General features: G+C 39.9%; 1 protein-coding gene across 9 annotated transcripts in view; it reads left to right on the forward strand.

Annotated features, from left to right (window-relative positions):
* Positions 1-433: 433 nt before the first annotated feature.
* TRDN (triadin) overlaps positions 434-13,457 on the forward strand; it is a 203,476-nt gene continuing 190,452 nt past the window's right edge. For 5 of the 9 annotated variants that reach the window (XM_082216104.1, XM_082216109.1, XM_082216108.1 and 2 more), the window contains exon 1: positions 436-950. In XM_082216104.1, coding sequence (XP_082072230.1) covers positions 929-950 — 22 coding nt within the window. In that variant the 5' untranslated portion in view covers positions 436-928. Of the gene's footprint in view, positions 951-13,457 lie in introns of all 9 variants that reach the window. The other 4 variants (XM_082216106.1, XM_082216112.1, XM_082216111.1 and 1 more) reach the window with 3 other exon arrangements.

Raw genomic sequence — 13,457 nt, forward strand, 5'->3', positions numbered from 1 at the left:
AGTGCACTTGAATCTCAAAGAAGTCACTGCTTAATATTTTTCTGACTGCTCAAACGCTTGTTAAAATGCATACTAGAAGCTTATACACTGTCATTCTAAATATGCAGGCTCACAGATTTAAGGATTAAGTTGCTGGAATAGATGCACTCTTGGTCACATCCAGCAGGCTTCTTCTTATGAACTAATGCAACAGCCACAACTGAAGAAGCAGCAGCAGAGGGTAAAACGGTGTACTTCGGTGATTTTAAGTGTCCACGGGCCATTTAACAGGGTGAAATTTACCTAGGTTTGTTTTCTTCTTTAGTCATTGTGGCTGCCTTCATAGCACCCTTCCCAACCCAAATAAGGCCCGGAAAGAATGTGCTAAGAGTGTGCTAAGAATACATTTGAGCTTGGTTGGATAAGATTACAGTCAGGTCTATATTTCATATTTTGTGACCCAGACCTCAAAAGAACTGTAATAATATTTAAGAAGCTGCAGGGGCTTAAAACAGTTCTTTTCCGTTCCTTTGTGCTGCTGCTGCTGCTGCTTTTACCTGCTTTGCTGTCTTATTTGGGTCTGGACACTTTTAGAAAACAAGGAAAGAGTTGGTCCCTGAATGTGGTGCCTAGGATGCCAAAAAAGCCGCGCTAGAGATTTGCTGAGAGCCACGGCTATTTTTGTAAGGAGCTGATACTTTAGTCTGGGCTGCAAGCATTGCCTTGGGAAAGGGGTTAGTGTCTTGGGAGGTGGGGAGGGAGGGCTTCACTAAGAAGATAGCTCAAAAAGAAGAAGAAAAGACCCCCAAAGAAAAATCAGAACTGTAGAGGACTTCCCACCCTTCAATTTGCCGTCTCCTGCAAAAGTCAGCGCTGACCCTGGTCACATCCTCTCAGCTGCCAGTATAACTTAACCTTTTTCACCAGAGTGTTCCTTGCCGTCACCATTATGACAGAGATTACAGCAGAAGGTACTGTAACAATCTTGATGTTCTAATTGCCTGGAAATAAAAAAGATTTCAGCCTTGACATTTTTTAATAGACTCAGCCTGTGAGCATGATCTCTGGCTTCTAGGGAATTGCAGTTTTTGCTGTAGGGCGAGTTTCAAGGCAAGAAGCTGCTTTTCTACGGCAGCTGGAATTTGTACTAGTTAATAAAGCTTGATCATCATACACCTCTAAAAATAGCCTTGGTCACATAACCTCAGCAACGCTCGCTTAGGCAGAGAGCGCAGAGATTAAAGTAAGGAGAAATAAAACATCTCAAAACTGGACATTGCAGATATAGATACGGTATATATAACTTGTTAGCTTCTTGTTTGGTGCTCATGCTTTTTGTAGAGCTACACCCACATTTGTGAATAAGATTTATTTTTCTTTGAATTTGCCTTTCACCTGCTGAAGAACTTTTTTTTTTAAAGAGACCACATTAGCTTGTCTTTCCTGCTTCATAAATTCCATTTTGCATCTATAAGTTGACAATGTGCCTTTCCACACATTGCTGAACATCAAAGCTGAGTTTGCCACAGCGCACACACTCTGCTTTAGTTGAGATTCCTGCATTGCAAGGGGTTGAACTAGATGACGCTTAGGGTCCCTTCCAACTCTCCAGTTCTATGCTTCCACTGGGAGATACTCTGATGAGTAAGCTCTTATATGATCACATGTTTTTAGGTTCTCTTTGCACTGCTCATAACTTTACATGTTTAGGTTAGTGATTAAAAATAACCTGTTCCATAAAATATGATGTGTGCACCTAAAAAAAAAGTAGAGTGTGAAGACAAGTGATGAGGTACAAACTGAATTCAGCTTGCATTTAAAGGGGAACTCGCCTTATTTGCACTTTCAGAAACAACATGCAAACTGCATTGCCAAATTCAGAAATGTGTGAATCTCAAAGAATGGCTGTGTTTCAGTTAGGATATTGTTTCTGAAAGTGCGAATAAGGTGAGTTCCCCTTTAAATGAAAACTGAAACACAGCCATTTTTTGAGATCCACACATTTCTGAATTTGGCAATGCAGTTCTCTAGCCAAGTAATGTGTACCAGAATGCGTGGTGGGGTAAAGCATGCATAGCAATACATATATTAGTGAAAGCAACATACAGAAATGCTTTCTATCAGGAGAACTTGCTTTGCAAAAATGTATATGTTGGGCAAAATTGCATACATTAGGGGGAAATCACACTAAAATGCACATGGAATTTCATGAACTTTTTTAAAGAATGTGATGCGGAAATGTAGGGAGCTGTACTGGAAAAACCTAGTGAAACCAAAATGGACAGATACGTCTTTCCCTAGTAAAGAGGCCCTTATCTCTCTGTTTCTCTCTTATCTGTGTTGGCTGACTTACTGCCTAGCAGTTATGGATACTTTTACAGTGCCATTCTACTCATGTCTCCTGAGAAGTAAGTCACATTGAGTTCAGTGGGATTTGCTGTCAGTTAATGTGCATAGGCTTGCAAACCTTAATTTTAAAATGTGCCTCCCAGGGCAGAACTTGACAGGACTGTCCCTCAAAACAGGAGCCCCCCCCACCCTCCACCCCGTCCCATTTCTCCATATTTAATCCAGTGCAGGATGAAGTAGATTGAGCAAAACACTGCGATCCTAACCACCGAGAGACAGTAACTTAAAGATATGATCAAGACTTAAAGATAGCAGACTGTGCCATAATGTGTCATATCAAATTGAAAATAAGTTCAGTTCTTGATACAAGGATACACAATATTAATCCTGGAAGCCTTAAGCAATTAATACACTTTTAGAGTCCCTTGAGAACTTTGCCTAAGCAGCGGGTAAAAAGAATGAGATCTGATCCTATAAATAAAGAAACGGTTATCTGGGAAATATGAATAGTTCATGAATAATTTTAATATGTCCTGACCATTAATATATACAAATAACATTTTATCCAACAGAATGAAAAAGGAGAATCTTTCCCCCCCCCTTAAAATGCAGGCTTTTAAAAATCAAATATTCAATTTTACAATGGAATCTAACACTAGCCTTTTCCATTGTGGATCATTCCATTTTCTTTCCCCAAGGTTATTACTGTGCTTTTTTTATATAAAGAAAAGTCTCTCAGATAATATTCTGTGCACTTTTTATTCACCAAACCAAGGCACTGTGCCCCAAGTCACTGCCGTTATTAATTAAATATGAAAGCAAAATATGCTTCATGTAAGAGGATTTGTGTTAAGCATTATTAGGGACTGAATCTGTTTCTTTGTTAAGATTGCAAAATTAATGGAGCCCAGGAACCTTTGCTCATATTCATAGTCAATAGTACATTTCCTAATAGCATTGCATAATAATAATAAAGCTGATGCAGTTATATATTTTCATCAGAGGTCTCCTGGACCTACATAGTGTGTGTGGGAGAAAATGCAGATGAAAAGTAAGAGTGCGGCAAGAGGGCAGAGGGACAGGTCATTTTCATAAAAAATACTTAAAGTTATTTCACTCTAATAGCTTATTTTTGCATTGCTGACTCAAGGAGGCTTAGGTTTACGGACATTTTTGAAGAAAGAAAGAAAGAAAGAAAGAAAGAAAGAAAGAAAGAAAGAAAGAAAGAAAGAAAGATGCTATTAATTTTATTCATGAATAGATTTGGAAGAAAGTGGCAAGCACTTGTTCAAGTGACAACTTGAATTAAATATGGAGGGGCGGGGCAGGTAAGCCCTGCCCCCACATAATCAGTCACAACACGTGACACACACCCACACAATTTGAATGGCAATGCCCATCAACGGGGGGGGGGGAGCAGAGGCAGCCCCCTCAAATATTTTAGGGGGGGCCAAAGTAATCTCTGCCTCTAGAAGTTGGCTCCTATGCCAGCAGCTATGTTTATAGAAGATTGTGGACCACTATGCAAACCCACTTCCTAAAGCACGATGCTGGCAAGTCCTATTGTCAGAACACAGTTCTCTACCCACCAAATTCTAGCTTGTGGGTTGACAAGTACACACACACACGAGTTGCTAAGCCAGAGGCAAGATAGATTTGAGCAGAAAGGAGTCTGTGTGTCTGTTTGGCTCCAGAGACATCCTTTTGCTGATCTCTACTGTAAAGCATTCCCGATGTGCCAGCTCTGTAGACAGTTTGACTTTGTAATTCCTATTCTAACTGCTTGTGGGTCAAGGGAGAAGCAGCAATTCAAAAATGTCTGGAAAAATGGGAGTGTTGTTTGCGTTAGATAAAACTGACATGGAGGGACACAAGCATTCAGTTGCTAAAAGGGGGGGGGGCCTGGAAAATGTAATAAAGTGTCATATCTGAGTGATCTTTAATTAGAGTAAAACAAATTGTAATTAAGTATTATTTCTTTTGTTAAAACAAATATGTTGGGCATTTGTACAAGGTGAGTTATTTTAGTATCTGCATTGTTAATTTGCTTTTGCTTGAATCTTGCAATTAGTAATTAAAAAACTAAAGCTTTGATTGAATGTACTGGAAGATGGGCAGGATATAAATGATGGGAAAGAAATGTGTCTTTTGCACTGTAGGCTCGATTCTGCTGCTACAACGTCTGTTAATTTGCACCATGGAGAGTATGGGAGGCCTTTTGGTGGCAATACATTTCCATTTCTGAGAAGAGTGAATTTTGGCATATAAGTTGCACCAGATTTTCAAAGCTATTGGAAAGATATATATTGATTCCATTTTTTTTTTAAAGTTCCAAGTAGTTAGATCTATTAAGGTTTAAACACTGGCTGTGTATTTAGGTCTCTAAGAACCATTAGAACGTAGGATGCTACCACTGGTCCATTTAGCTCCCTTGTCTTCAGTGAAACTTAAAGCCTCTTTGGGGTTTCAAATAGTGGCCTTTCCCAGCCATACTTGGAGACACCGGGGATGGAAGCACTGTCTCACAAGCTGGATATGCATTTTTGTTTTATTCTTAGATGCATCTATCTGTCTATCCTTTCGTTATATACTGACAGCTGCACAGGTATCATCTAGGCCAGGGGTGTCATGCCAGACTTTCTGCAACCAGGGCCCACTTGAGAAAGCTGAACTAAGGCCTACCAGTCACAAAATGCTGCTGCAGAGTGGAGCCATTTACTCAATGGTGTGTATCAGCAATAGTTTTCTGCTGATACGGTTCCTAAGAACATAAGAGCTTGCTGAAACAGCCCAGTGGCCTGTCCTCATGGTAGCCACAGAGATCCCTATGGAAAGCCTGCAAGCAGGTCATGAATATAACAACAGTCTGCTCACCTGCTCTGAACAGATGTTCAGAGCCCACGTCATTTTAGGCAGAATTTGTCAGTGCAGAGGTTTTGAATGAAGAATTTTCTTTTCTACTTTCCCCTTTCCCTGAAATACCGCTCAAAGTATTCACCTTTTTTTCTTATCCCCTTCTCTTTTCATGTGTAACTAGTACCCGTTTCCTCCTTCAAAAAACGTCCCTCTTTCCCCCCCTCCTCCCTGCTCCTTTTACGTCCACTTCTTTCCTTCAACAACTTCCATTCTTCTCTATTCCACATTTACTTCTTTATTTATTTTTAAATACAGTGGTACCTCGGGTTACATATGCTTCAGGTTACAGACTCCACTAACTCAGAAATAGTGCCTCAGATTAAGAACTTTGCTTCAGGATGAGAACAGAAATCACGCGGCGGCAGCGGGAGGCCCCATTAGCTAAAGTGGTGCTTCAGGTAAGAACAATTTCAGGTTAAGAACGGACCTCCGGAACAAATTAAGTTCTTAACCCAAGGTACCACTGTACTAAGTCTTTCACATTGCCTTTAATGCCCTGTTCTGGCCCTTTCTCCTGAGGTGGCAGGCACCTGAGTGGGAAGGAAGGAGAACCGCTTTTGGTGTGTCTGTGTGTAACAGAGACACAACATGTAGCAGCCTGGCTTCTCCTAGTCTTCTCCCTCAATCCACCTGCCCCTCTCCTCTCTTTCCTCTCCATTCTTTCACTATTTCCCCTGCACAGCTTTCACTCCCATGCATGCCTACGTACTGCACATGGGGGCAGGGGGACTGCTGGTGTTGGCATTGGTAAGTGGTAGGTCACAAGCTTTGGATGCAGAATGTGCCAAGTTCAATCCTCCAGGTATCACTAGGAGAGAAACCTAGACTGAAATCTTGGAGAACTGTTGCTGGGCTACAGCAATGGTCTGGTTCAGTGTAAGGCAGCTCCCTGTATCTGGGGGAAGATTTTCACTCAGTGGTGGAAGAACTGCTTCACATGCAGAAGGTCCCAGGCTCAGTTTCCACCATTTCCAGGTAGGTTTGGGAGAGACTCTTGTCTGAAATTCTGAAGAGCCGTTGCCAGTCATTGTTGACAGTACTAAGCTAGATTGATCTATTGACTGGCTCTTGAGAGCCAGTGTGGTGTAGTGGTTAAGAGCGGTGGACTCGTAATCTGGTGAACGGGGTTCGATTCCCTGCTCCTTCACATGCAGCTGCTGGGTGACCTTGGGCTAGTCACACTTCTCTGAAGTCTCTCAGCCCCACTCACCTCACAGAGTGTGAGAAGTGAGGTTACAGGAAACCAGGCAGAGGGCCTTCTCGGTAGTGGCGCCCACCCTGTGGAACATCCTCCTTTCAGATGTCAAGGGAATAAACAACTATCTGACGTTTAGGGAAGTTTTTAATGACTGATGTTTTAATTTACCTTTAATCTTTTGTTAGAAGCCACCCAGAGTGGCTGGGGAAACCTGGCCAGACGGGTGGGGTATAAATAATATTTTATTACTACTACTACTACCATTTATTTTATGCATTGTGGTGCATAAATGGAATATAATGTCTTTGTCATTGATACATGAAAGTAATTCATCATTCATTTTAATGCTGCTGCAATACCACAATAGTGTTGCCACAGGCATAAAACAAAACAAATCAAGAGACGGGTAAAGTCTTACACTAGATCTTGCCTATAGTCTCTGGGGTATTCAGAAATGTAACTGACGTGTGCTTAGACGTTTAATGCAATCTAATAGTTCTCAGCAATCTGGCTTGAAGTCAGACGTTGAGTGGAGGGAGTCATTAAAATAGACTTCTTAATCCACCCAACTTCTAATTTGAGGTCTTTGGCTCATAGAAATCATCATGATGAGGATGGGTCAGTTTTGTAAAATTGTGGACTGACACATTCTCTGGAGCTCCCCTCTCTCATGGGGCACAGACAGTTTTACATCAGCAGCAGCTGCAGTTGCCCCTGGAGGGAAAATACTGCAGAATGTATCTGTGATGGGAGTTAAGCTTTGGCTTGGTATAGATAGAAGATTAAGGCATAGGACAGATTGGTTTAGTTTAATCTAGGCATTTATTTGTCTGTCTATATCTAGCCTTTCTGGTGACCAGTCTTCAAGGCATCATACAAGCATTATAGGACAAAGAAATCGAAAAATTAAAATCAATAGAATAGAAACAACAACAAGAATCATACCAGCAGATAAAATTAAACAAGGCATTTCTGTAGTGGTGTCGTAGCTCAGCAGTAGATCATCAGCAGAACATCCCATATTTGGTCCCCAGCTTCTCCAGATATAGCTGGGAGAGAACCCTATCTGAAATCTGGTGAGATGCTACAAGTCAGTATTGACAGTATTGAGCTAGGTAGACCCATGGTCTGATTCAGTATAAGGTAGCTTCATATATCCTGCCAAAGGTTTGAGAGAGAAAAGTATTGTTTTCCTCTTCGTTGTAGAAGAAATTAAAGTAGGTATCCGTGTGGATGTGCTTGGAAATTGTGTTCTAGAGTCTGGGGGCCATCACAGGAAAGGCCCTGCTCTTGTAAGTGCCCATCTACTACCCCCAGAAGGTGGTGAAACCTACAGACATGCCGCAGTTGAACATCTTTGCAAATGAGCAAGTTCAGACTGGTGCAGGCTACCCTTAAGATATTCTGGTCCCAGTGTGTTTAGAGCTCTTTAGGTTAAAACCATCTCTTTGAATTAGTCCCAGGGTAGGAGAGGGGAACTGGCAGTGAATTAAGGTTTTTAACTATTGCCTACTGTATATTGAACCAGTTCATTTTTTCCCCATAGGAAGCCCCATACGCAATGGCATGTGAGAAAGTGTATGTGGAGCAGCACCAGTGCCCCCTGGACAGCCACGGTGCTGAACTTGCCCTGATGGGTTGGGTCCAAGTGGTGGCGAGGTCCAGATAGCTTTGCATTGGGGCAATGCACACCTCTGAGGTTGCCACTGACTTGTAGCTCTCCCAGCCTCACCACTGTTTTTCTTAGTGAGTATGGTGCTGGTGTTGGGAGATGTTTTCTGCTCCACTCTTCTCAAGTGCCGCCACTGCTACACTCATTGTAACGATCTGTCCTGGACATTACGAAGGCATGGACCAATTCCCCCCTCCCACTCAACAGCAATTCATTACCAAAGTGCTGCTGCTGATTGTTTTTTCCCTTTGTCTTGTAAAGAGCAAAACAAAAAAGTGTTACTTTATTTGATTTTTAAGAGGATCTGCTGACAGTGACAACAACAATTTTATCAACTAAAAATTCTTTTGATGTTGAAAGCTGCCTTAAGGGAAAACACACACACAAACACATGCAGATTTGATTTCTAGGGGTTTACAAAATCATATTTAGTTAGCATAAATTTATTTAAGGTAACTCTTTCTGTGATTATTCAAGGCAGTGATGTGTTGGGGTTTCTTTCCTCATTAAAGCTGATTAAAAAAATGTTCCTCGCAAAATTATATTTGCCATACCTTTGCTTGTCAGCTTGAATAAGCTAATGCATTTGGCAGTGAGAGGCGATAAAAGCATGTGTATCTAAACCTATAAACAACTAAGTGATGGGGAAATTGTAATTTCTTGTTCCTACCTACTCAACTGTATTTTAAAATATATTTTTTAATTTTGTACAAGTGCCATACAAGCGCAATGTCATAAGGAAGAGGCAAGGCAAAGCAGAGCATAGGGTGTGGAGGAAAGGAGTCATATCACAGGGTCAAATTACGGTTTACAATAAAAAATACTAGGGGAGGGGAAGTGAGGATATGCTTCTTTTGTTTTGAAGAAAAAGTCACAGGGGTCTAATCCACAACACGCTATGGATCTGGATCAGGGCCCATGCCTTACAGTTGCAATCTTCCCATTGTTTGAAATCATTTGGCTTGTTTTTCAAGACTGAGCAAACACTACTCATTCTTTTAAGATGCATATGCAACTAAACCCCTTATATCTGGTTTTTCTTCTGCCAATCTGCACAACCAGACTTTGTAATCCCCTCAGACATTATCTGCAAATCAAATTGGTAATGAATTGTTCATTATTATTTTGGTCTGCTGATTGTGTGGTTTTCTTTAAATTGTTCAATCAAGGAGCAACTAAATAATAAGCTATGAAATCTGGATACACATTATGAACTGCTCTGAATTTTCTGAAGATCATACATTACAGAAATAGGTATATGGTTTCGACGAGGACATATAAGTTGTGCAATTTACAGTTACCCAATTTGTGATGAGAGCAGCATATAATTAAGTTGAAATAGCTAATTACACCTGTGTTAAGTATGCAAGAGCTGGCATGACCTTTTGAGTGAAACGTATCATGGCTATTTTCAACATGAAATGTGTCTCCACCAGTGTATGTATTTTATGTAAACATAAGACAACTCGCTGCATAACATGTTACACATATATGACCTGGTCTTTATGAACAATTTCTTAAACAGAGATACAGTGGTACCTTTGTTCTGGAGGTCTGTTCTTAACTTGAAACTGTTCTTAACTTGAGGTACCACTTTAGCTAATGGGGCCTCCCTCTGCCACTGTGCTGCCAGAGAATGATTTCTGTTCTCATCCTGAAGCAAAGTTCTTAAGCCGAGGTACTATTTCTGGGTTAGCGGAGTCTGTAACCTGAAGCATCTGTAACGTTAAGCGTCTGTAACCTGAGGTGCCACTGTACATTCTGTTTGCAAATATTTCTCTCTGGCTTTTTATCCATTTATGTTCTTTAGATTAGCTGCACTTTATTTTACAATTTTCTCTTCTAAGAATAGGAGTAATGAATATTGTTATCATTAATTTCTTATTTGCCTTTCACGGTGAGGTCCCAGGGTACGTTACATCAATTAAAAAAGACATTAAAAGTGGGCAAAACTGATTACAATCAAGAAGATAAGGTGGGTCCAAAAATAAATATCTCAGGTGTAAAAGGCCAGGATAATGAGATACGTCTTCAGCGTCCGACAAAATGAACATTGTGAAGATGCTCTGCAGAGAAGGAATTCCACAGCTAAGGTGCTACCATAGAGAATGCTTTTTCTTGGCTTGTACACCCCCCCCCCAAATATCTGAGAGTGGTAAAACTACTATTAGGGCCCCCACTGCTGATCTTAACACTCAAGGGGGTCTATAGGAAATATGCAATGATTCAGTCTTCTTACTTACCAGTAATCCCTATTCTCAAGTGGCCTTTCAATCCCCATATTTCTTCCATGCTTAATATGAAATCCAACTGTGAAAGTCCACATTCAATCTGCCACCCCTCTTCCTCTTCATTTCTGGGTGGAGCTAAGTGAGTCTATTTAAGTGCTTTAGCTCAAATGGCCAGAGAATCAAGGTTTCATTATTTTATACTTTATTTTGCATTGGATTCAGGTGACATTTCTGGAGAATATGCAGATAGTGGATGGTTTTCCATATATTTAGAAGCTCATTGTAATTTCAGGACTATGGCTCGTTAATTTTATGGCAAAACAGGAGTACTCTTGTGAACTGAATCTCTGATTATTTTGCTTTGTGGATATGATAACCCATATTACTGTTAATTTATTTTATACCACACATATATAGCTCTTCATTTTGCTACAAAATTATCTGGGTTGGATTTAGCCCATAATTATTTTACTTTTGAAGAAATAAGAAAGAAAAGAAAGAAGTAAACTGTAAAATCTGTAATGCAACAGTAAGTTGTGAGAGGCTAAAACAGTATTGTGAAACCCAGTTTCAATAAAACTGGAAGTACACATTTTTTATTATTATTGCTTATCTAATTAATGTCAAAGTCCAGCACTATTTATATAGCAGGAAAGGAAATGAATAAAGAAAGGTGACATGATGAATGACCACAATCCAGTAGGCTGTGAAATGCAGAGGTGTACGTTGAATAAATAAGTAGATTTTTGATTCTTATTATAAATATCAAACAGACTGATTAAGATCTGAATAATATTATCAGGCTGGTGAAGTTATTATTATGAAAGTTTTGTGCTAGTAATAAGGAAACTTTGGAAGAGTATTTTCAACTTAGCTAGGATAACAGCAGGTTATTTTAAGTTCAAAAAGGCAAAGTTTTGGAAACTTTCACCTTATCCACTATAACTGAGTAGGCAAAATTGCTTTGGTAGATTCAAGAATGAATCAGTTCTGTTTCATCCCTGAAGAACAGAGTGGATGTTGGGGGGAGGAATTCAATTTCATTTGCTTTTTAATGAGGACCTGCTTACTTCTTAACCAATGCGTGAAAGAAAACAGTTATTGCTCAGAATCTGCACTTTGCTGAATTTGGCAATACAGTCCTCCAACAAGAAACTGTTTATATCTGGGTGAAAGCATGTGTAGAAGTGCATATTTTAGTGAAAGAAACATACAAAAATGCATTCTGTTAGGAAAAGTTGCTTACAAATATGCATGTTGGTAAAAACTGCATACAAATATATATATATTAAGAGAAATTATCACAAAAATGCTGATGAATTTTCATGAGTACTAAAAAACTTAATAAATAAAAGCAAACCACAAATTTCTTCAGAGATGTGAAGAACTGAAAAAATAGGAAATGGAGAGAAACCAAAACTGACAGATTCATCCATGCAGTCTAACTAGAATGCTGACTCTCCTTTTTCATTGCATAATCAACTATATACTAGCATCTAAACTGGAGATGGGGAATCTTCTGCCCTCCACTTTGACTGGACTGTAACTTCTGTTAACCCTTACCATTGGCCCTGCTGGCTGGGTCTGTTGGAAGTTTGAATAATGTGGCCACTGCCATTTAACACTGCTGTTTCTGGATTCATGAGCCTCTTTTCATTTTACCACAGGCTTCTGGAATTTCTTTCTCTCTCTTCCCCCTGTATAGCCCTGCTTTCTATCCATCCAAAAGTTCAAAAATGCTTTGCTCTCTTAAACCTACACAGTAGTTCATGCTGCTGAAGAGAAAAGGTGCTATTAAGAATACTTGGACCAGCTACTGTTAATCCTGCTGATCTTGTGGTCTTTGCAGAGATTACCTGCCAAAGGTGATGTAGCTACAGATGACATAGACTGTGTACATAGTATCCCGCTAAAACCTGCTATTATGTTCTTTTAAGTATTTGAAACCTAGGCTTTAGGACTTTGCTCTCTTCACAGTCATTTAAAGCAGAAATGATTGTGTGGGACTATACAATACACTCACAATTGTGCGAGAGTGTTTTGACAGGATCAACAATAGCGTCTGAAGACTTTTTGATGCTAATCCCCTTTCCCTAGTTGTAGTGATTGAATAAAGCTGGAGCGCATAAAAAGCCCTTACATAAAATCCTACGGTTGCATAAAAAGAGGGGTCCAAATGTCTTCATAGGAACAGTATTCATCTTCATATACATTCACAATAAACTGAGCGTGCTTTTTAAAATTCTCCTTTGAATGCGCCATGAAATTACTACTCCAATCGTTTTAAGGAAAAAAAGTCTTCCAGATCACTTTTTTCCGTGGTATGCTTGCCATCTGGAAGTTATAGATGAGGTTTAGAAATATGTGACTGTGCTCTTATAGATTAGAGAGTTAATGCCAGTTATTTTTTCTTAGCCTTATCAACCTCATTGGATTTAAAGTTTTTTTAGACAGGGGGAAGAAGTACCATATATGTGGCCTTAAGCTCCTGGTGGAGGTATTGGCTAAAATGCTTTAAAATAATTTTCCAGAGAGGTGTTTTGTGTTAAGTCTCTTGCAGCAAAAATGATCTAAAGGTGTTGTGGCACCTTACAGTCTAGCACATTTATTAAGGCATAACCTTTTATGGACTCAAGCCCATGTATCTGGCAAAGTTGGCTTGAGTCCATGAAAGCTTAGGCCATACTAAGGATTGTGTGCAACATAGCACTAAGGAGATCATTCCATCAGTGCAAGTGTTTCTCCTCTCTGAAAATTATCTTATTGCACTTTTGCTCTCTCTATACTCAGTGTTCTGGGGGTCCCCTTGACCACCTGAAGCAGATTATGGGGCACGTGTGGGGAGGAGTGGAGAGAAAGTCCCCTTGCACTAGCAAGAATTTTGCTGGCTATAAATAAATATATTTAGATATGGGATGCTTCTATTTCATGCTAGGAAACAGGACATCAATTAGATATTTCTTATATTCTTCAGATCAGGGATGAGCAGATTTTAAGCTTTTGAAAACTAGTTTGCTTTTTATTACAGTGCTGATGTCCACCAACCAGAACCAGATGTAAAATAGTGGTTGGGGGTGTTGGGTGGATGTGCAGTTAGCATTAAGACAGAGAA

Source organism: Podarcis vaucheri, assembly GCF_965113315.1.
Source record: "Podarcis vaucheri genome assembly, chromosome: 3".
NCBI lineage: Eukaryota > Metazoa > Chordata > Lepidosauria > Squamata > Lacertidae > Podarcis > Podarcis vaucheri.